At 37.2% G+C, this 22,112-nt stretch overlaps 2 protein-coding genes across 11 annotated transcripts in view; both read left to right on the top strand.

Moving 5' to 3' along the window:
• LOC106165241 (ly6/PLAUR domain-containing protein 6B) overlaps positions 1-13,519 on the top strand; it is a 41,417-nt gene extending 27,898 nt beyond the window's left edge. For 8 of the 10 annotated variants that reach the window (XM_087013026.1, XM_013543373.2, XM_013543371.2 and 5 more), the window contains 5 exons: positions 5,636-5,703; positions 8,954-9,150; positions 9,525-9,605; positions 10,067-10,206; positions 10,503-13,519. In XM_087013026.1, coding sequence (XP_086869152.1) covers positions 8,982-9,150; positions 9,525-9,605; positions 10,067-10,206; positions 10,503-10,679 — 567 coding nt within the window. In that variant the 5' untranslated portion in view covers positions 5,636-5,703; positions 8,954-8,981 and the 3' untranslated portion in view covers positions 10,680-13,519. The remainder of the gene's footprint in view (positions 1-5,635; positions 5,704-8,953; positions 9,151-9,524; positions 9,606-10,066; positions 10,207-10,502) is intronic. The other 2 variants (XM_087013028.1, XM_013543381.2) reach the window with 1 other exon arrangement.
• A 4,172-nt stretch (positions 13,520-17,691) lies between these two features.
• On the top strand, positions 17,692-21,707 carry LOC106165207 (uncharacterized). Its single transcript, XM_013543317.2, has 4 exons — positions 17,692-17,908; positions 19,160-20,392; positions 20,872-21,132; positions 21,403-21,707. Exons 1-4 carry the CDS (start codon positions 17,830-17,832, stop codon positions 21,429-21,431), a joined length of 1,602 nt encoding a protein of 533 aa, XP_013398771.2. The 5' UTR covers positions 17,692-17,829; the 3' UTR covers positions 21,432-21,707.
• The last annotated feature ends 405 nt before the right edge of the window (positions 21,708-22,112 follow it).

The following is a 22,112-nucleotide window of genomic DNA, read 5'->3' as shown; positions in this document are numbered from 1 at the left end:
GGAATGGCTACCAAGGGTGACAGACCTAGTCATAAATAGGCAATTTACTGAGATGGATCAGACCAAAAAAGGTGCAATGCAATCTGTCTGGAGGTCATGGTTTTTGTCCCTTGATACTTATTTGTCTGCCTGCTCCAAATTTGAAAAAATGTATGAAGGATAATGGAAGAATGAATGGAGGAAATGATTGTGCATAAAAAAGGCTATTCTGTGTTGTAAGAGAACCTTGACAGGCTGACAGCTCACTTTGGTGATCTGGAGAATTTTTGAACTGCTCATTTAGTTTGTAAATTGTGCCAAATCAAAGGGATTCCCATGAACTTTTTACTTTTTATTGAACTCGCACATCACAGAGATTTAAATCTGAGATCAAAGTAATGGCAGTCATCAAACAGGGACATAAAATTCAGGAAATGCAGAGATCAAATGATTTTTTTACTGTGCCCTCTGGATAAACTGATTAAAATATGGCCATTTCTTTATTATCTGGGTAACTGCATTAAAAGCATATAATACATACTAGAGGCTTAATCTCAAAGTTTTGTGTGAATTCAAAGCACAATTTAAATAGTATGTTGTACAAAATTGATCAATTATTTTGCAGTTATACCTGGAAACTGGTATCATAAACTCCAGATAAATGTATGATAACTCCATCAGTATTTTAGTGACATTATGCTGACACCTGCTGTTTTTTAATTGTAAAAAAAAGGGGGTGTGGGTTAAGAATTAGGATAGGGATTATTGATATGAAAAGTGTTGGACTGTTTTGAAAAGATGTGATATTCAGCCATTCGGTATGGGGCCTAAAAATTTGTTTTTCTTTCTTATAATTATATGAAACTGGCATTGCACATGCAAACCATAACATACAGTTATTTTTAAAACAAAAATTTCCTGCCTTTTTTAAGCCAAAAAGTCTTGAGTCCAATCCTGTTTTGAACATTTTACTACAGTATCTCAATGATAGAGGTGTTATAGTATTATTTTTATAAATGGAACCACAGCTTCAAAATGTTTCACCCAACAAAGGGTAATTCTCTTCATGTTTTCAGTGGCATTTATTACCCTTTGATGAAAGGTAAGTTTTATTACTGTAGAACCAGTAGACATGATTATTTGTATTCATGGTGACAACAGGTTGATGGCTTGTTTATGTCCTAATATCAAAGGTGGATCATCGGCATTTTTCATCATTTTGATAACTAAGGTGGCAATAAAACTTTTTCCCATTGTGCAGCCTTGATAAGGGCTGCAATACCATTATGCTATACAACACCATGTCTTTATATGAAATGAGTAAGATTTTGATCTTAAACTGTAGTTTTTGACAGCTCATTTCCTATCAAATAAATCATGCATTTGGTATTTTAATCACTTAACATATGGCAATTTTTGGTATCAGTGAATGTCAAGAAAATAAATTTCTCCATTGTAACAATTTACTTCATGTTTTATATCTTGACAAATATCAATTATGGACATTTTAGATGTTTGCAGATTCTTACACTGATTAAAGAATGAAATTCTAACAACCTTAAAATTTCACTTTAAATAAGTCCACCATATATCTTATCAAATACCAAGTTGACTTGTAATTAGTGTCTGAAGTTAGGCGAGGCTTCATATTACTGTTATACTAATGGACAATTGAAATATTTAAGAATTATGTGTTAGTTTATTGTATTTATGTCACATTTTAAGTAGACAGATATTGAATCAGTAACTAGGCATGACTCAGTGCCACATATTTTATTATTTAACAACCTAGGAACTTGGTTTAGATACATGTATATTTTCATGTTTCATAATTGGCATTAAATATTTAGACATAATGTTGAGAAAATGCAAAATTATATTTTGCAACTTAGCAAAGCTTACAAAGGGTGGGCCACTAAACAATATACACTTGATTTAAAAAAATACACCTTTTTTCTATGTATGTGACAGTGAATTGCTATTTAAGGTATATAGATGAAAAGGAAAAGCGGTTTCAATCCCCTGTAAGCGTAGTGGTGTCATTTACACATTTTAACTTTTTTCAAAGAAAACTTGTGACTGAGTAAAAAGTAGTAAAAAAGCCTCTGGTTTCAAAGAAATTCCTTAGATTTACTTTGCAGAATTTAATAAAAGTGCCGCATAATTTCTTCTGATACTTCAAAGTGACAGGAAGGTTTGAAATATGAGTCTTCATCAATTGGGGTCAACAGGTGCAGTGAGGCAGACAGCTCTCAAATACCTAAATGTTGCACATACAGGGAAGGATTTATGATATTTTTTCTCTTGGGATAGATAATCCCTCATTAAAAAATGCACAAATCTATACAAAGGTTCAATGATGGGATTTTCAGTTGAATTTATAAGGAAATAAGTTTTTTTGTCTTTATTATGTTTTCCAAAAGTTTTTGACAAAACAAACAGAGTTCTTTACTACTGTGAAAGGTTTTAGGATTGGGTGTTTGTTTGTTTTAAATATACACTGTTTTAACAAACAACTCTCCTCCTCACACATACACACATGTATGCAATTGCACACACACACACACACACACACACACACACACACACACACACGCAACAAATTAAAAAGGGGAAAAAGCAACTGAGCCCAGTTACATCATCAATCATGTTGTTTACACAACTAGTGAATTATATGCTATGTACATGGTGTATACAGAAATATCAAAAGGCCATGTTTTTGTAAAGAGGGCATGTTGAGAGCATGTTTCTTGCCAGAGGTGAAGCATTCTCAATCCATCACTGTTTGTCAGTGTACATTAGCCTAGATCACAGTACAAGTTTACAATACAGTGCAGACAAGGGATGTAAAAAAGTGAGAAATGTTATGTCCTTGAAGTGTGATAATATTTGGTAAGTAAAAAATTAAGCTGATGAATGGTTACAATATTTGTTTAAAAAAAGGAGAGAGTGAAAGAGAGAGGGGAGGGGAAGATAAAGTGGTAAAAGGGAGGAGAGAGAAAAAAAATCTAGAGATACGAAGGGAGAAGAAAAGACCAAGTGAGAAAAAAAGGGTAAGAGAAAAAAAGAGAGAGACAGAGGGGAAGAAAAGAAAAAGCAAAATAAGCAGAATACCCTGACCCCATAAAAGAGTACATCTGGGGTGGTAATGAAGATGTGGCATTTGTTTACTCTCCATTGGTAAAGTTAATTAGCCATTTGACAGAGTGACAAATGTCTGGGTAATGTATGCCATAGGCGGCTGGCTGGCTGGTAACACCCTGAGTTGAAGAGGTGGATATATGTGCTAACTTTATATGTAGTGTACTTCTTCTGTGCGTGCATGTGCGTGTGTGTGTGTGTGTGTGTGTTTGTGTGTGTGTGTGTGTGTGCATGTTGTGGGTGTGTGTACGAACTGCACATATTTGCGCACAAACTGCACTGGTTATTTTTTTAATGATATTTAAATGTAAAAAAAATGATCTATTTCTAAAAGAAGTCAATTTAGCACAGGTGATTGATCTTTTATGTGTGAAGATATCCATTATAATTATCAACCTTGTAATTTACAAGCAGTCAGGTTAATATATATGCTGGGATTAACTTTCAATGTGTCCATCCAAGGTGCAATTAGAAGTTTGGAGATTTGTTGATATTTTAGTTGTAAGGCATGTCTTGAAAACAATGTGACTCATTATAATTGTTTTTGCCGAGAAAAATGATGTCAAAACAGTATGCATCCAACAATTCATTCATGTTGAAAACCTTTATTGTCTTTAAAGTTATGGGCCTAAAGCTTTAGCCCATGCAAATTCAAATCAGCATTGCTAACAGAGAAATTCCAGTGTATTTTAGCCATGCTGTTAAAATTTGTTTTAACACTTCTGATTAAATCGGACCAGTTGGAGGGTGATTGTTTCGATAGAAACCCAATGCTGACTTCCTGAGAATTTCAGGTTCATCTTGGTACATCTTTTGTGGCAATTTAGGCAGGAATAATCTGAGAACAGATCCCAATGTCCACACAGAGAGAAACTTTATTTCTAACTACTGGTGTGCCACTTAGGAGATGACAGCCACTCTCGGCTAAGTTCTAGCTGAATCTTAAGAGACAAAAACTTTTAGGCCTCCCTGAAAGTAAGGGCTCATAGTCACGAAATATTGACAGCTACGAAAAACCACAACAAAATCAAAGAGCAGTGTTGTACCCTATTTCAGTATGTCAGCATGCCTGCTGTTTGGGAGGCATGGGCTTCAATTGTGGTAGAGTGTATTAGTGAAAGGCTGTTTCAGCTTTTTATAATGTGTCAAAAATTATATAATGCTATCAAATACAATGTTCATGCTTTTTTTTCAAAACCAGTGCTTAAAATGAATACAGGCTAACCAAAAATGAAATTTTAAAAATCTTACAAAGTTGTGCTTTTTTATGTAGATTTGAAGCAGTCAGAATTGTCGACAACTGAAATTCCATGCATTTCACTTCAGAGAGGGATGAATTAGATTTAAATGCTTTGTTTATCTTTGACTGATTTTAAAATAGAAAGCACATTTTATTCATGTGCAGCATATTTTAACACAATTTGTGCAGCGTTTTCACAGCTTCATAGACACTCACATATTTTGAAACTTGTGAAAAAAGTTTAATCTTGTTAAACAGAAACCCTTTGGGAACTGGTAGTGTAGTAACCAAAAGGAACTGCTGATAAATCCTGAAGCAATGAAGTACATGTATAAGGATAGAGCTTGGGTGGAGGGGGGGAGAGAGAGAGAAACTTGCCCAACTCTGCTAACAAGACTAAGACCCCATTCCCAGAGATAAGATCGATCCAAACTTGATCGACCTAACTCCCTGGGGGTTCACGCTAAATAGCTGTCAGCCGGGCGGACACGAAAGTTAATTACCTCCTTACAGCCTGTAGTAGGCGGGACGGACATTTAAGTTGGATTATCTGAAAGTAATCTAGTGAGACTCCCCGCGGGGATAGATCGATCTAAAATCTCTGGGAATAGAGCCTAAGCTAGGGTGGTGTTTGTTTTGGTTCTCAAGCAAATAAGCTTATTTGTGATAGTTTTAACTTAAATTTCAAAAATTGTATGTTCTAACTGAAATTCAATGGCAATTAACTTAAATTTCAAAATTTGTATGTTCTAACTGAAATTCAATGGCAAAAAGTCAACTTCTGATGTTCAAAGGTTCTGTGTACATGTCCCATTGTTTGGTAGTAGAGAGAACCCAGGCGAGCCAGTCCTCTAGGTCTAAACTTTCCAATGAGTACAACTCTATTGTTTTCACATGTTCCTTGTTAACCGTGTAGTGACCAAATGCTTTCTCACCATGCCTTAATTCAGTATCTGATTAAGACTCCATGGCTAGCAGGTGGTTGCCATATAGATAAATAGCTGCTGGTGTTGGAGGAAGATGGTAATAAAATAACTTTCTTGTGAGAAAATATTTTTAGATGGATTTTGCATTGTGTATTCACATGCAATTGCTGCAACAGGCGTACTTGCTGAATTTGCAATGAAGTAATTGTTTTCGTGAGAAACAGCTTCCAGTTTTTTATGCAACATGTGGGTGTGTTTTAAATTTGGAATTGTGTTTTGAGTCGAGTCCTTGTGAGTTTATATAAGTGAGGTCATTCTGAAGCTCAGTGTTCATTTCTTTTCTTTGCAGAGGAGAAGAAAGACATTGTAAAAACTGAAGAAAAGGGACATTGAGAAAGAAGGATTTATTCATTCAAGGTAAGATTTTTATGTTGGTCATATATTCTGATCTAATAATAAAATTATTGAGCATTGAATGTTTTTGATATTCAAAGGTTCTCTTAACCATTTATTACTTGGTAAATCAGATATCTATTGAATTTTATTTTAGATTATTACCTAAAACAAAATGCAGTGATAAAATCCAGTTTGAGAAAAGGTTTTCATGCCAAAAACTAATCTAAATAAAGGAGTCTGCAAGATAGTTACAGGCATACAAATTTAATTTAACCCGGACATTTAATCCTGTTTCTAAAAATCAATATTTTTCATCAGCCTCTCTATGGATCTCATTCTTTGATTTGTGCTGATGATGTATTCTATTATAATATAAAATTGAGAGCTGACAAGTGCGACTATGATCTACCATTTAAGCCTTTGTGTACTACTGGGATCACTACAGTTTTTAGAAACCAGAAAGTGAAAGAAAAATCACCTGTCATGACTAATGAGCAAGTGCTTGGCCCACTTGGCATTTCAGTAATATTTATGATTTGAGGTTGAACAGGCAAAGGCATGCTTGCTCATGTTCAGAGACAAGACACATGCATCTGTACCACCTGATTATCCCTGTAACTATTTGCAAACTACAAGGCTAGTATATTAAACACTAATGGAAAGTCACACACCTTAAAACCTTACCACTGCAAACAGCTCACAAATATCTAATTTACAGAGCAATTTGAATTGTAAGCAGTGGTTTCAGTATTTTCTGTGAAAAAGGGTCTGTGTTCTTGAATAAGGCTGTGTTCAGAATAAAAGTTGTCCTAGTACTAGTAGGATTGATCGATCTCAGTGGGGATTTTCGCTGAGGCGCAGTCAATGTAATCAGCTTAATTGTCTGGCACACCCCCTCAAAAAGCAAGGTGAACAACATCATGGACCATTAAGTTTTCTCCAACTTTACCCAAGTACTTTAAATCAGAGTTTGTGGCTCACTTTAAGGGGTGCATGTATTTAAGTTAATTAAGGAATGGATCTGGAAGAGATGCAACAACATGTGGTAGATAGATCTGTCAATATTAGAGCAGTCTGGTGCTGCTTTTTTTCTTGCAGTTGTTCACTCCTGCATAAATTCACATTTCCACAAACAGAGACACATAGGCCAATAAATGGTTTGATAATTAAATAAAATTGGTGGAAGGATGTATATAAAAAATAAATATTCCGTTTACAAAAGGTATCCATGCTGGTAAAATGTATGTACTAAGTACAGTTATAAATTGATGGTTCAGTACTGTCAAAAATTAATATAACCAGTTAAGATACTTTCACTTATTCATCTTTTCATTCCTAGTATAAATCAGAGAAGACTGTGTGTTTTCTTTTAATCAGAGAAGGGGGAAGGCGGAGAGAAAAAAGTAAAGAATAAAAAAAAAAGAATACTGTCTGTACAGATGTGGTTTCTTCTTCTGTCCCATTTATTTGATTACAAATAATGACATTCTGAAGCAGAAAAACCACAACAGAAGTGATATTTGAGCTTGTCAGACATGGCTTCTTTTCAAATTGTTTTTTTCCTTATTATCCTGTAGAACCAGACTTTAGGGTAATTGAATTTGTTGCACAGTTGTTCATTTACAGTTAAATGCACTTACCTTGCCCTCAATTGGGAAAAAGCCAAAATATCCCGTTTCTCTTGTATTATAGTCTCTCTATCTGATACAGCAAAAGAGGATCCGTTTTTATTTCGAGAATTCATGCTGTCTCACAGCTAAATTTGATCAGTTCTCTTTCTAGTGGGATATTTCTGTATTCTGATACTTTTGTACCCCCTTCTATTTTCTAGCATTTTATTTTCCATTTTTTTATTAGTTGATTTGTTTTATCGGAAATGAACCATTTTATTTAATGAAGGCTTGTAGCTGGCAATTATTATTTGGCTTATGTACTTATTATTTTGCTTTTGCTTATACTTGGCAGTTCAGTGGAGCAGTGTCTAGGGTGTATTTGTCTGTGGAATTTGTCTGCTTGTGGTTTGCTATTGCCAAATAAGAGGCATTTTGTTGTGGTAACTTGCATTGTGAGAGGACACATTTTAACACAACATTGCTGAGGGGAATGGTGTCCAAAATTTAGGTTCTCAGCTCAAGTAAGTTTCATGGTATGTTTTATCATGGTGTTGTTCTTGTGACACATGGATATTCTGCTTGTTGCACTGATGAGACTTTTCCAACTTTTTCAGGGTTATTTGAATCATTCTAGTGAATCATGTAAATCCAGTGAATTGTGTAAATCCTACTTTTTCAGTGAGGACTGGTCTCATCCCTGTTGTTGGGCTGTAGGATTGTAGTCCCAAAAAATAGATAAAACAGCCATATCAAGAAATCTTGGTAAAATGTACTGAGTACTTTGGCCACTGCAAGGGTTAATGAAATTGGTTTTGAAATGGGGAAAATATTGACATAGTATTTCACAATAACTGACAGGATTTTCTGTGGTTAACTTTTTTCAAAGGGATAAAATTTGTAAATTATATGCCTGTACTTTCTGTGAGATGGGATATTTGTGCAGGTAAATGCAGCACACTGGGTGGTATGCTTTTGTCCACTTAGTCATCAAATAAAGATGAAGACTGGGGCATTGTTATCTGAAAATTAATTATATTTGAAATTTAGTTTGATGGTCATCATAAGGGCTATGGTTGTTCAGGTTCACAGTCAGTACCAGCTCAGAGGTCTAAATGCAATTTCCACAAGTGGTTTATAAGTGCTGTCTTTGACTTTTCACTACCAGAGATTTATGGGTAATGTCAAAGAGATGGTCATGTGACATTTTTTACTCTCAAAAAGGCCCCATGTCCCATATTCTGGGTTGGATGAAGCAGAAAAGTATAAATGATTGGAGGTGTTTTTGCCCTAGACATTGTCTTTAGAATAATTTCCCTCACTGAGCATTCTTTAGATGTATGCATGCAATTATTGATAGTTTTCAGTGAAGACAAGACTGAATTGTCCTCTTTGCTGTAGAAAGCTGGTAAATATTTTACCAATGCAAAGGACAAGTCACTTTACCTATGATAGTGAAAAAGATATGCATTTAGTGATCTTTTCCAGCCATACATGTTTTATTCCAGTATTTAACAAAATCTAATACAAATATGCCTTACATTATAATTGCTCTATTCAACTTTAAGTAGAAAAATTACATTACAATATTTTTATTTTAATATGTGCATTTTATACTTTTTGATATTTCAATTGATGTATTTAATTGTTTTTCTTTTTAGGTGTATAAGGTAGAGGGAGGGAGTTAAAATGGTCCCAATATGGCCGCCAGTACTCTCTAAACTGATCATGCTGGTGCTAGTGTGTGTCCTGTATGTCTGTAGTGCAGTACTGGGACAGAGTCTGGTGGTGGAGGCAGGAAATGATGTTTATCCATTCACAGACTTTCCAACGTCAACGACAAAACCACCACCCAAATGTAAGCAGTCTGTTCTTATTACTTTATTACGTATTACATGAAAATATAAAGTGTTATTATATTTTTAGTTTATATTATATATATTTCTGTGCTGCTTTTAAAATTTGGTGAATACACAAATTTGTTTAATTATATTGAAGCAATTGTATCAATTCACTTTAGATCACACTTTAGCCCTTTATGTACATTTTAGGAAAACTATACTCCATGGCTGTCTGATATTTACAGAGAGAACGTCGATTAAGTTACTTATATTTAAGCTATCAAAGATGTACAGATACATACATTCTTCACCACTAAAGCTATAAATATTTCATTTATTCACTATTTTTTAATGCCTATGTAAACCCATCAATTTCTTTTCACTTTTACAGTAATAACATGTTGGACCTGTCCCAATAAAAGCAGCAATGAAGAGTGCAACAACTGGGCCCCAGACAAATTCTGTTTACAAAGTAAGTGTGGGGATTATGTAAGAAAATAGTGCAATCTGTTGAAGAGGAGCTGCTTGTAATTAAATTAATGCTTGCACTTCTCTTATTAAAACCTCACTAGGGTAAAGCGGATATCTGTATTTTTCTCTGTCTTCCTTCTAACCAGACTCTTATTCTATCATTTATAAAATAGTGCAATCTACCCCAACTGCGACGAGGTACGCAGGTATTTTGTTTGACCCCAGTCCTGGATAAACCAGACACCATGAAAACAAGTTCTGTTATAGAAATGTAGTTTCTCTTCAATCTTTAAGATTTCACAGTTTACATTTTACAAGGGGTGAAACCAATGACTTTCATGACCAGAGTAAAAGCCATGCACATTATTTTATAACTATATATATAAAATGCCTGCAGGCCAAAACAAATCCCAAATACCATGAAAATGTTGTCAACATTTAAAGGTTTGGTTCATTTTCCAGACTTCACAGTGTGCAAGACAGTCCACAGAGTTAATACACTAACAGGGAGAAGTATAGCTGTGAATAAAATGTGTGCTAAACCTGCAGAGTGTAATAAAAGTACCATAGGTTGTAGGCCAACAGAAATACCTTATGTACAGGTATACATCCATATGACAATATATGCTTTACTATATAATGTGAAAGAAATGCATTTTTTATTTTGAGATTAATGATCAAAATTAACTTTAAGTTATATTTAAGATGTTTCCAGGTATTTGGTTAAATTATTTATCTTGTCTTATAAGAATTAATAAATTGTAATTACATGATGTTTCAGCAGCGATCTAGCAATATCTGATATTAAAGATAATATTGTGCTGTGCAAAATGCATGACTTTTAGGATTAATGAGATGTTTTCCCCATAATATTTCCTAATTATTTTTCCTCTTCCAGGACTGTATTTCATGCTGTGACCAGCCTTATTGCAATGAACATGCTCCATCTAACTCATCAACAGCAATACTCTACTCAAGGCTGGGAAATCCAGCATCAAGGACTGTCCTCGATACTAGGTGGTTAATACCTGTTGCTATGACAACCGTTTTACTAATTCCAAGTTGGAGGAGGTAGCATTTGTTTCCATTATGAGATAAAATCATCACTAGCCAAAGGAAAAGTGTAATATGTTTTTGCTCCATATTGACTATGCGGCAAACAGTACTTGATGCTGTCTGTCTTGGACATCTAGTGTTGTCTTGGCAACCTAGCATTGTCATAGCAACCATCGTAAACGACCTCAGGGATTTTGCAATAAACAGGACATGGACCTGTGCACAGTATTGGACTAGCTGGCACTAATGATGTGTGGACTGGATCTCCACAGTTTTCAACTTGTTTGGAATTGTTTGTCTGTAATACCCCCTTTACACTGGACGGCGTCCTTTCTGCGTCCTTTCTGCAACCATGAAATTTGACATCGCTGTGGTCGTAATAAGGAGGCACGAGCATTGATTTTGTATCAGAATGAATGCTCAATGATCGGCCAGTTGTCGGCACGTAAAGTATTATAATTTTTTAACTCTCAAATAGGGCCGTACTGCTGGACGCAGAAAGGACGCCGTCCAGTGTAAAGGGGGCTTAAGGAACCAAATGATTGGTCTGAAACACATTTGGGTTCATATAAGGAGAGGAGTGATCTGATGTATAGATTGTACATGAGCAAAAGGATGGACACATATTGTGCTAGGTGTGCCGCCACTTTAGCACATCCAGCATGCTCAACTACTACAATTCCTTCAAACGGCCAACTGAAGCTTTTGACTGGAAGTTGTGCTTGTGTACATATTTATTTATATATATATATATATATAGCAGCTTTTTTTTCTAAAGATAAGCCAAACATTGTACATGAAAGGTGCTATATAAGTTACATGTATGAACCACACAAACACAAAAGGAATGCTGAAGTGAAGAGGAGATTGGGATATTTTAGATCGAGGGCATTCTTGGTGGATTTTCATGATGGAAAAAAAACAGTCAATTCAAAACAATTGAGTACAACTTGATGACCACAAATATCGCATTTTGACAGGTGGTCAGTAATAGTAGACAGACCATATGGCATTTAAGACACCTGCTCGACTCCTTGTTATATAAAAATCTTTTATACTGAGGCCAAAGCCATACCTGTGAAAGCCTTGGTCCAGATCTGAAATTCATGCCAAATGTTTTATCATTTTCTGCCATTTGCCCACAGAATGGCAAGGATGGTTGTGGTTTCTTGACACCAGTTTGATTGGTGGTAGGGCTACCTTAGGAATGTGACCACAAATATAGTAAACATTTTCTTCATATTATTGACTGACTGTTGAAAAGCCACATGACATACTGATAATGCTCAGAGATTACTAATGCTGACCTAAAACAGACAAGATCTTGGGGAACTTTAAGCTGATACAAGAGTTTGGACTATTTAACTCCAGGAAGCTTGGAGCACAGGGCAGCTAGTTTAAGAAGCCCATCTTGGTATCCATTAGAATAACAATTTGTTTTGTAATGCAATATTATGATGGGAGGTAATTTTGATTTCTGGTTGAGTAAGGGAGGCTCTGATTAGATAGCTCAGTCTTGCTGATGGCAGGCTGTCATGGCTGTGGATGTACCCAGATTGCTCTAGGTGTGATGCTGCACAGTGAGTTGTCACAACAAACACAATGACAACAGAACTTAATGTGTAATGTTGCTATGCTGTGGACAGAAAACACTTATCATTTAACAATTTCTGTGAACATTTGCCCTACAGGTCATTTTTTTGTTTGTTTTCTGTGGTTTTCTGTTGTTGTTTATGAGACTGTAAAAAGGTAATCCAAGCATTGTGAAAACTAGAAATTTGTAACTTGTCTCAATAATTGTATTTTTTTTTGTACTATTGTTTTTTTTTTTTTTTTGTACTATTGTTTGAAGGCAATGTATGTATGTCGGATTTCAAGTGACCATCTACCTTTCTAACATATGGTGCTAATTGTGTAATTTTTGTATTTATATATATGTCTATCAGGACTCCCTATAGACATTTTTGTATCAAAATTAGTGTAGTTTACACTGGTCATTGTTAACTTGATAGACACAGCATGCAACATGATGATAATTAAAACACTTTAAACCTAACGGTTGGTTGATTTAACTTGAGATATATGTATGGCTTGTTTCAGATACAGATGTCACAATTGATGAGATGAACAATTTTGACTTTTTGACATAATGAGATTTTGATTTGAACTTGATTAGTAGGACAATCAACATCAAAAAGGGTCAAAATTTCCAGCCAGCAATCTAGTAACTTTGACTAAATTAATGGTTTACTTGTTAAATGATTATACAACAGATCTTCTGACGAAGACAATTATATTTGACTTTGTATGTTGGTTTACCAAATACATGCTTCATAATAGAGAGGAGGAACTAGGTGTCTTATGCTCCTTTCCATAATAATGTCTTTTATCGAAAAAGATGTTTTTTGGTTCTTCCTGTAAATATTCATCAGTCTCAGTAGCTTCTTCATTTTTGTTTTAATCATCAAACCATTCATCTTCATTTTTCCATAGTTGTCATACATGTACTACTTTAACTTTTAATGTCAGTGTATGCAAACAGTCAGTTCATTATGATAGTAAAAATAATACAAGGATCAGCAGAAAAAAATGGGCATTTTATTACAAACGTCGTATTGTGTATCAGTGATCACTGCAAATGTTTTAGATTCGTTGCCGGCTACTACACAAAAGGGTGTATTTTCTTTAATTTTATATTTGAACAGTGATAAAACCATCAGTTTTAAGACTTAATGTAATTGGTATGATACAAGTCGTTGACTATACTTATCAATGATCATATTACAGATTTGTAACTGCAATTACTGACACTGAAATAATATATCTGATAAAAATGTAAGTAAAAATATTAAAAATTAAGAGTTGATTTTGTTTCTTAATCTTGTTTGGAATCCGCAATTTTACTTACTAATGTTAACAGCCAAATTCCTCTGCGAAACAGCGGCATGGTGATTATAATAAAATCAAAGTTATAACGGATCATAATGAAATCCAAGACCCTGAAGCCAGTTCAGAATTTAACTTGATGTAACGTTCTCTTGTCGCGCAGGCCTCAATTAATAATATTGGATTTTTAAGGTGGGTAATAGGGTTAACTACGCTTAAAATCATGTTTTTTAGTTTTTTGTGTGTTTCTATTAATCACAAAAGTATCTAATGTTGGATGTAATAATTATTTTGAATTTGCACCGCAAAATGTGTCTTTTGATGAGTTTTTCAACTGGCACGCGCCCCAGTCAGGCTGACAACTCTGTTGCTAAGGGCCGTTGCCATGAGGGGGGCGGAGCATAGTTAATGAGTTATAACCCGATTACGTGTGCGGTGATAGGTCATAAGTCTTACATCAGCTAAGCAGTGAAGAAGTCGAGTACGCTATGGGGAAGAGAAAAGTCCGTGTTAAAAGTCCATTTCCAGAGGAAAGAAAGAAAATTTTGAGAGTATGTGGGCGGTTGGAGGAAAACCGGTATTTGTTCAGTCGGATGACGAGAGAGAGAATCTACCTGGAGTGAGCACTCGTAAGATTTTGAAGGACTTTGAACAGCCCTCGGAGTCTTCTGACAGTGATCGTGAGGAAGAAACAGTAGCTACTGGGTACAGGCTTTGGCACAGTGGACAGTTGCTAGAAAGTGCCTACAAGTCGTGTGTTTGTCGTGTGTGTGGCGGCGACGTTGTGTTGGTCGAAGGACAGTTACAGCCATTGGCGCATGTACAGCTCAAATAATAGCATCATGAAATGTTTAATATTATTCGTCTTTCTTTTTTCTTTATGTATACCTAATAAATGGGTGAAAGACTAAATCGAATCATCTAAATTAATTGAGAAATGTATTTGTACGAAAAATTCATTACTAAAAGAAAAAAAGCTAGAAACGAAACTTTTAGCCTAGCTCTTAATTTTGGCGATATATATCGGCGAGCGTATCTGCGACACGTTACGAAACTGGAAATGATTGTTGGACGCCGTTTGTAGAAGGTAAAAACTAATGTTGACAAAATGTAATTTTATTCTCCGATAAATGAAATCAAGGAGCTTTAGAGACACGCAAAAAATTAATGTGAATGGCCAAATGAGAGAAATCCAAGCAAGGATCGACAGCATGATTAAGAAAATAACAATGAAAATAAAAACGCATGTTAACTTGCATTTTGCGATGTTTGGAGAAAAACAATGTCAAAACCACAGATCAAGCGGGAAGAAAAAGTTCAAAATGTACCCAAAATAAAAATCACAAAAAGACTTCTTGAAAAAATTAATAACACCCCCCCCCCCACCCCCGAGTTCACAGTTACCAGGATAATCAGTTAAGAACTACTACTGTCACCCAGTTTTATCTGATCACTTTGCCGATAACAGAAAAAGAAACTCTCAGGTGAAATTGCTCGATTGCCGAGGGAGACCCATTGAAACGTTAAAATGCAACTTCACACCTCTTAATTGCGGTTTTACGTAATCGCCTTTGTTAGCGCTTCCTTCAACACATCCTTGACACCCTACTGGGCATCACTAGGCTAGGGCCCTCTCCAGAGCTGTCAATCAACATGGCGGCACGCTTACAAGCCTAACGAGTGGTCGGAAAATGTAACAAAAGCACGATTTTCTGCCCTTTCAAAGCACCCAAACAAAATATTTTTAGATGAAAATGAGCAATGGTTCCATCTGATCGTATAGCCGATAACAGGTAAATTTGCCAGCTAAGCATTTGACTAATAAGCTCTGTTAACCAACCTGTGAACGTTTTTGGCTGTTTTAACAGGTTTCTATATTGACGAGATAAGTGAATCGCTGCCAAGTATATCTCACTATCTGAGCAACCGATCGTTACAAAAGTTGCACCTATTGTTGTTGGGAATGTGGACTACAGCAAGATGTCAGGGGTTTAAGAGGAAATTGTTTGTTTGAAAGTTATCGTCTTTTGAAGTGAATAACCCATTGAAATATGGGGTAATTTAACGTAAAAGATAATAAAATCAAAAGTAGATAGTTTAAGACAATTCCCTGGTACCGCGCTGAAGTGCTTTCACCCAGCTTTATGAGGCCTTTTGAATCACTTGAATAGCTGTCTTGGTTATAGAGAAAATCCCAATACCGAAAACTGCATTTTTCCCCTAAAATTGGCGCTATAGCGTCATCCGTTGGACACTGTACTTAATCCCCGTCTTAAATTGGCTTTTTGGGAAGTTTGTTTCAATTTTTTATAAAAACTTATAAGCCCAGGGCTTTGTTTCTATGACTTTGGTCCTTTTACTATTAGTCCCCTTAAAGGCATGACTCATCCAGCGAAATACCTTTCGCCCAAAGGCGACCGTTACGCTCCCGTTTGTGAATATCGCCTTTTGACTCACTTCGCCGGAAATCCCTGAAGCCACGCTCACTCACAACGAGGTACCATGATATGACGCAGCGCACGTGTCGGTGCTTCTCGCTAGCAACTGCTTTAAATGAAAATGCTAACTCCACCTCCGATCCCCCATCATACACACAACACTTCTAGTAACGTGGTTCCATTTAAAGAGAAAACCATTTTCCGCAAGAAAAGTCTCAAGATTTTATGTTAAGCTGAAGAGTTCTAAACTTGGATTACCAACCACATAACGTAGACAAGTTGATATTGTCCATGGAGTTTACGATAAAACGTAGTTGACAGATCTCAATGGGAAAATAAGTTATCAAGATATACAGCGGGTTATCCAAAAGACCAAAATATTGGGAAACTGCGACTCTCTGCCAGGGCCACCCGCCAATTTTCACTTAGTATTCACAGATACATGTACAGCAGGCCCGTAGCCAGAAATTTCAAAAGGGGGGTTCATTTTTTGAAAAAGTGGACCTTTTCCCATAAAAACTTCATGAACGTAGATCCAATTTTACCCAAAGTGGACCTTTTCCCAGCAAAAGGGGCGGTTCTTTCGAACCCCCCGAACCCCCTGGCTACGGGCCTGTACAGGTGTATATCTCTGTATACCTGCTTTTGCTAGGCAGGTAAGCGAAGACAGATTAGGTAATGAGCGTTTAGCACCTAGGCGCTATGTACAGTAATTGCTAGTTGAGCGAAAACAAAAGGATTTACTCGTGCGCAGTAACATTTGGTTCCGTTTGGTCCAGCAAGAATTTTTGTGTAAAATTGCTTCCATCACTCAGCTGGTCTCTGGTAGAGAAGAAGCGGCCATTATTATTATTATTATTATTATTATTATTATTATTATTATTCATTTTACCTGTTTAATAGGCCCCTAAGAATAAGTAAAATAGAATTCTCAGCAGCCTAACCTTTCCTCAGACGGATTCCCAACTCATGTCATTGGAGGGGTTACACCGAGGACAACGTTCTCATCCTTGTTCTGTGACTTTGCATGGGCCAGGGTTTTATTGCCGTTGTTTGAAAGCAAATTTTGCTGTTACAGGGTCGTCAATAGGCAGTCTTTCTTGTCCCGTTCCTGTCCCGCTCCCTCAGTAACTCAGGATATGAGTGCCTGGCTGGTCTCTATACATGCGTTCAAACCAAGTTTAACTTAGGACCAGAAACGTTGGGGATAGGTTCTGTTTTTTGGCTGGTATTTGCGTCATTTCCGCACGCTTACGTAATGCATATCTGACTTTTTGCGCTGTGTAAAGGGCCAACCACATTGGCAAACCTGTTTTTTTTTTTTATTTAGAGACAAAATGTACATTCCCACATAATGTCATTTGCGATAATTGTCTTGCGATAATTTTCTAGTGACGAAAATTAAACTATTTGCGATTCAAGTACGGCCCGCTATGAACAAGCTTTGTCACGAGACCGATGTTTTATACCTCCAATAAAAAACGACTCATAGTGTCTAAGTTGCAAAGGTGATGGCAGTAGATGTTGCAAAAGTCAGAGATCATACCATTCTCAGTCTCCTCGTGTCTTTACTACTGGCCAAGTTGTACACGCAATGGCGCCTTACCGTACATGGGATCGGCCGGGGGCGCGATCGCTAAAGGGCTCTGTTCGCCGCTGGCAGTACATACTGGGAGCATTCCGTGACGTAGCCGATCGGAAGCCACGCTTTGTTTTAGATGATTTAGATAGGCTTGGAGGTGTTCACTAGGACGAAACGTATTCACTGTTCACTGAGAATACTCTCTAGATTTATATAGGTGCTGGGGATTCGTAACGTACTGATCTCAGCTGCACAGCGGCACAATGAAGTTTCCGCGAAGTTTCAGTTCTTTGTTGGCAATATGCTTCTTGTCCTTGGCAAACGGGAAACCAAGTGGTGATCGTAAGTTAATGTCCATGATATATATTATTTTATTCATAGTAAGCCTATGTAGTGGGCGATATAAGCGTAAGATAATTTTTTCGAGTTTCACCGTACTTATGTTTTATGTTTGGTTGTCCATGGTTTCACTTGATTTTCTATAGATAGCACGAGAAATGTTTATGAAGATTGGGTCTACATGATCTCTTTTGTGTTTAAGTGTTCGTATTTTCGATATGATGGTCATGCATATGCTAGATGCCACTTTGGATTGTGAATAAGTATGCGCGTTGTGAAAATGCATGGAACGCATGCAACTCTCAACTCAACTGCAGCCGTGTGTTAGTGGTCCTGAAGACGTAAAGTCATCGGCGTGTATTTAGAGAGTGCCTGTGAACTACCAGATTTGTCAAAACTGGTTCGACGTTTCGCTTTCTATTTTTTATGCCAAAATTTTGCATTTTGTTCTCTTTGAAAATCCGCTTTAAAAAAGATTTGATAATTTAAAGGCTTACTCGACAAGGCTTCGACACTTTTCTTTCGTAGGAAACCTTAAGGAGTCTTGTTGATGTCATTCAGCTATTTTCTTTCTTTTTAGTCCCAAATTTCAATAATTTTAGCGCGCATGTATACTCGTGCGAGGGCGCGTGTGTCCTGAGATCTGTAAATGAAGGGCGATAGAGAGAGAGAGAGAGAGAGAGAGAGAGAGAGAGAGAAGGAGGGAGGATTGGTTACACATTGAATTTTTCCTACATATGAAAGATATTTCCTCAATACGTATCATGCATTAAAGCAATAAAGACAAAGAAAATGTAAATGGAAAGAAAATGCCGGGGCTACAAAGACATTCAAGAAATAACATAGATTTAATCACTGAATTACGGAGTTCACAAAGCCTATGTGTTCCTGTTTTGATAGTTGATTAAGCAGAACGTCCCAGTAAACCGCCTTGGGCGTTTGGGCATTAAACTGCGGAAGTGTCGTCTGCCAACATTCTGCTTCAGGTCAATTCAACAAGGCAAACACATAGTACAGCATATTAGACAAAAGTTTACGAGTTTTTCTTATTGTAGAACCTACTTTATTTCAATTGTTGTTTTTAAAATATGTCTTACATTTTTTTACAATAATATTACATTTCCATCGAACCCATTCCCTTGTAGGTAACAAATACCCACAATAAGTTTAAAGAAGAAAAACCTGAAAAGGCTTTTATCATTATTATTATTATTATTATTATTATTATTATTATTATTATTATTATTATTCCAGCCTGCTATAGCGCCCGTTTGGTCGGTGACGATGAAAATAGATGTATCTTCTACGTATGCGTCCACTCCAAGCCATACAAGCTGCCATGTCCAGAGGGGGTGGGGGTACCTGCCGGTTATAAGGGCAGCAATAGTCCATGCGTGGACACCTCAGTCTACTGCGACGGCCGAGGAGAAGAGAGCGAGTTGAGACGGCGTTACCATGCCAATGGCCCCGTAAAACGTAAGCCTAAAAAGGGTGAGGACTCAATGCCCGTGGAACCGGATGGCGGGAGAGGCGACGGCGGCGAACCCATTCCTGTTTTGCCACACGATCCGGTTACTGCTAAACCGGATGTCAATCCGCCAGCAGATGCAGACCTGCCTTTTCCAATTCCGCAGTTTACTTTAGAAAATCCAGGTGCACCGTCCCCAATTATACCAGACAAACCCCCGATGAGGTATGCAAATCAAGATTCTTCTTCGGATCCTGTCCCAGATCTAGAAAATCAGGATGTGTATCCACCACCCACCCCACACAAACCTATGCCACCTGTTGTCATTGATCCTCCAGATCCCCCTAAACCCCCTAAACCTTATGTACCGCTGCCCGATGTACCTCCAGCGGCAGTTGATCCCCCCAAACCCCCTAAACCTTATGTACCGCTTCCCGATGTACCTCCAGCGGCAGTTGATCCCCCCAAACCCCCTAAACCTTATGTACCGCTTCCCGATGTACCTCCAGCGGCAGTTGATCCCCCCAAACCCCCTAAACCTTATGTACCGCTTCCCGATGTCCCGGCAGAGCCAGAGTCAAAGGAAACGTTACCCATAAAACCATTAACAAAACTTCTAACAAGCCCGCTATACCCTAACCCACAGCAATATCCCACACCCCAGACGGATCACCCGAAACCAACGGAACCAGCCCAAACCAAACCAGAGGTGTCGTATCCTCCCAAACCGGAACAACCATCCACCAAAACACCCGCAAAGCCAAGCCCAATGAAGCCCGTGCCTAGTGCTCCTTACCCTCCTATTGATCCGCAACCAGCAAAACCTCATCCACCAAACTCGTATAAACCCCCCACTGTTCCAACTACGACGACCACGCCGCTGCCGACTACAACGAAGCCCTACAAGCCGTCGACCACGGCATCCCACGACCCTGCGCCCACCCTGTATGCGCCTACGGAAGAGCCGGATCACGCCGAAGCACCTGGCAATGGCGGCGATGATGACCAAGACGATAGTGGTGAGTTCTTGGCTATTAAAACATTGTCGGATGTGGCTATGTTTCTGCTTTAAGCGCGTTTGGGGAGGGTAATGATGCATAAAATGATTTTTGTGTTCGGCGTCTTGTTCTTCTTCATAAACATGGCAGTTAGGTAGCTGGTTTGAAAATTTCAAGAAATATAATATGAGTAAAGTGGATGGATAGAATAATATAAACAGTAACAACAACATTATCAACAACGACAACAACAATAACTATAATGGTGTTTATGATAAAAATTGATTTGTCATATTCTGTACTTTATACTGTATGGCAACTGAGTAATGCTAAATACACGTAACACTGTACATGTAGGTATAGCCACTTAATGGACTTTGTAGTATAAAGAGCCTTAAAATGTGTGAACAAAACCAAAAATCATTAATGATCAATAAACCATTATATTAAATCTGCTTTCAATGAAATGAAATTCCATTCTACATCACAATCTTTTTTAGAAACCATACGCATCAAAGTGTACAACAACACCAAAATCCAAGGGAAGGGTGAGGAGCTGGAGGACTTTTACACCGAAACCACGTGCGTTGACGCGTGCTACTTCCGAGTCGACCCATATCGATGTGACGCGGCGACGCTCCACGTGACCGACAAGTCGTCTGGTACTGGGAAGTGCACCCTTTACTTCGGGGATGCCGCTTGCGCTGACATGGTGCCCTACTCTCCAGGGTGGTTTGTCTACTACTTCATCGATTGTTCGGGTATGTTGGTGGATAAACGAACACGACGCATTTTATATGTTTAAGAAAATAAAATTCTTAGGAAATTGCAACGTTTTTCCTTTACCCACGAAAATATACCACGTCAAAAATGTTGACTAATTTCAATTTTCAAACCCGTTTTTTTTATTCTAAGATCCAAATGTGTAAATAACTCTCATAATGGGATCGAGAAAAGGAGAATTTCACCAAACAGTCATTCCGCTCCTTTACTCGAAGGATTTATTTGCTTTTTATTCTCTTTTTTTTCAGAAAATGGAGATGGGTCTAGTAGACGATAGTGCAACGATCATTGATAGCGGAGTGTGGGAGGCGTCCTTTGTTCCTAGCGCATCTGTTGTTTTACAAGCTATAACGTGAATAGTTATACTCGAAGTGAATCGAAAGGCATTGATGTATTTCATATACATGTTTATGTTTAATCGGCAATACAAAGGGTGACATTGAATTTATTTTGAGTTGTGATTGCTTTTGGATCTAGTAGAATTCCTGTGTCCTCGATTTTACTGGCCTTATTTATCTAGTTCTGTTCCTTGGAATAAATCTTATACTCAGTATGTTGTTGTGGCAGTTCTTTTTAATGTCTTTACATTTATTATGTCTGAATATTACATACAATGTACTAGTCAATATATTACAATGAGATACGCATCCACGTCACATGAAAATCTCTCTCTCTCTCATACAGGGCTATCATACTGTCATACGCGACTAAATGCATAATCACTGTGTGTAGCAAGATAAAGCACGGCTGGATCTTTAATAATAATAATAATAATAATAATAATAATAATAATAATAATAATAATAATCATGAATGTTTCTTTAAATCATAAGCAAACAAAAGGTTGAAGTTGTAGAAACATGATAGTGCAAATGAAAATTAAAGGAAACTATTTACATTAAGATCAAATTAAGTTCACAATAAGCATTGGCCTCTAAAAGCAAGTTAAAGAAAACGG

Source organism: Lingula anatina, chromosome 5 (genome assembly GCF_051362555.1).
Source record: "Lingula anatina isolate TDL-2025a chromosome 5, LinAna3.0, whole genome shotgun sequence".
In the NCBI taxonomy this organism is placed as follows: domain Eukaryota; kingdom Metazoa; phylum Brachiopoda; class Lingulata; order Lingulida; family Lingulidae; genus Lingula; species Lingula anatina.
This window is presented reverse-complemented; position numbering and strand designations above follow the sequence as displayed.

What these genes read in the sequence shown, in the direction of transcription:
- LOC106165207 (XM_013543317.2), top strand. Translation starts at nt 17,830, where the DNA reads ATGAAGTTTCCGCGAAGTTTCAGTTCTTTGTTGGCAATATGCTTCTTG. An exon ending in CGGGAAACCAAGTGGTGATC is followed by an intron (nt 17,909 to 19,159) that starts GTAAGTTAATGT and finishes TTATTATTCCAG; the next exon opens with CCTGCTATAGCGCCCGTTTG. An exon ending in CTACTTCATCGATTGTTCGG is followed by an intron (nt 21,133 to 21,402) that starts GTATGTTGGTGG and finishes CTTTTTTTTCAG; the next exon opens with AAAATGGAGATGGGTCTAGT.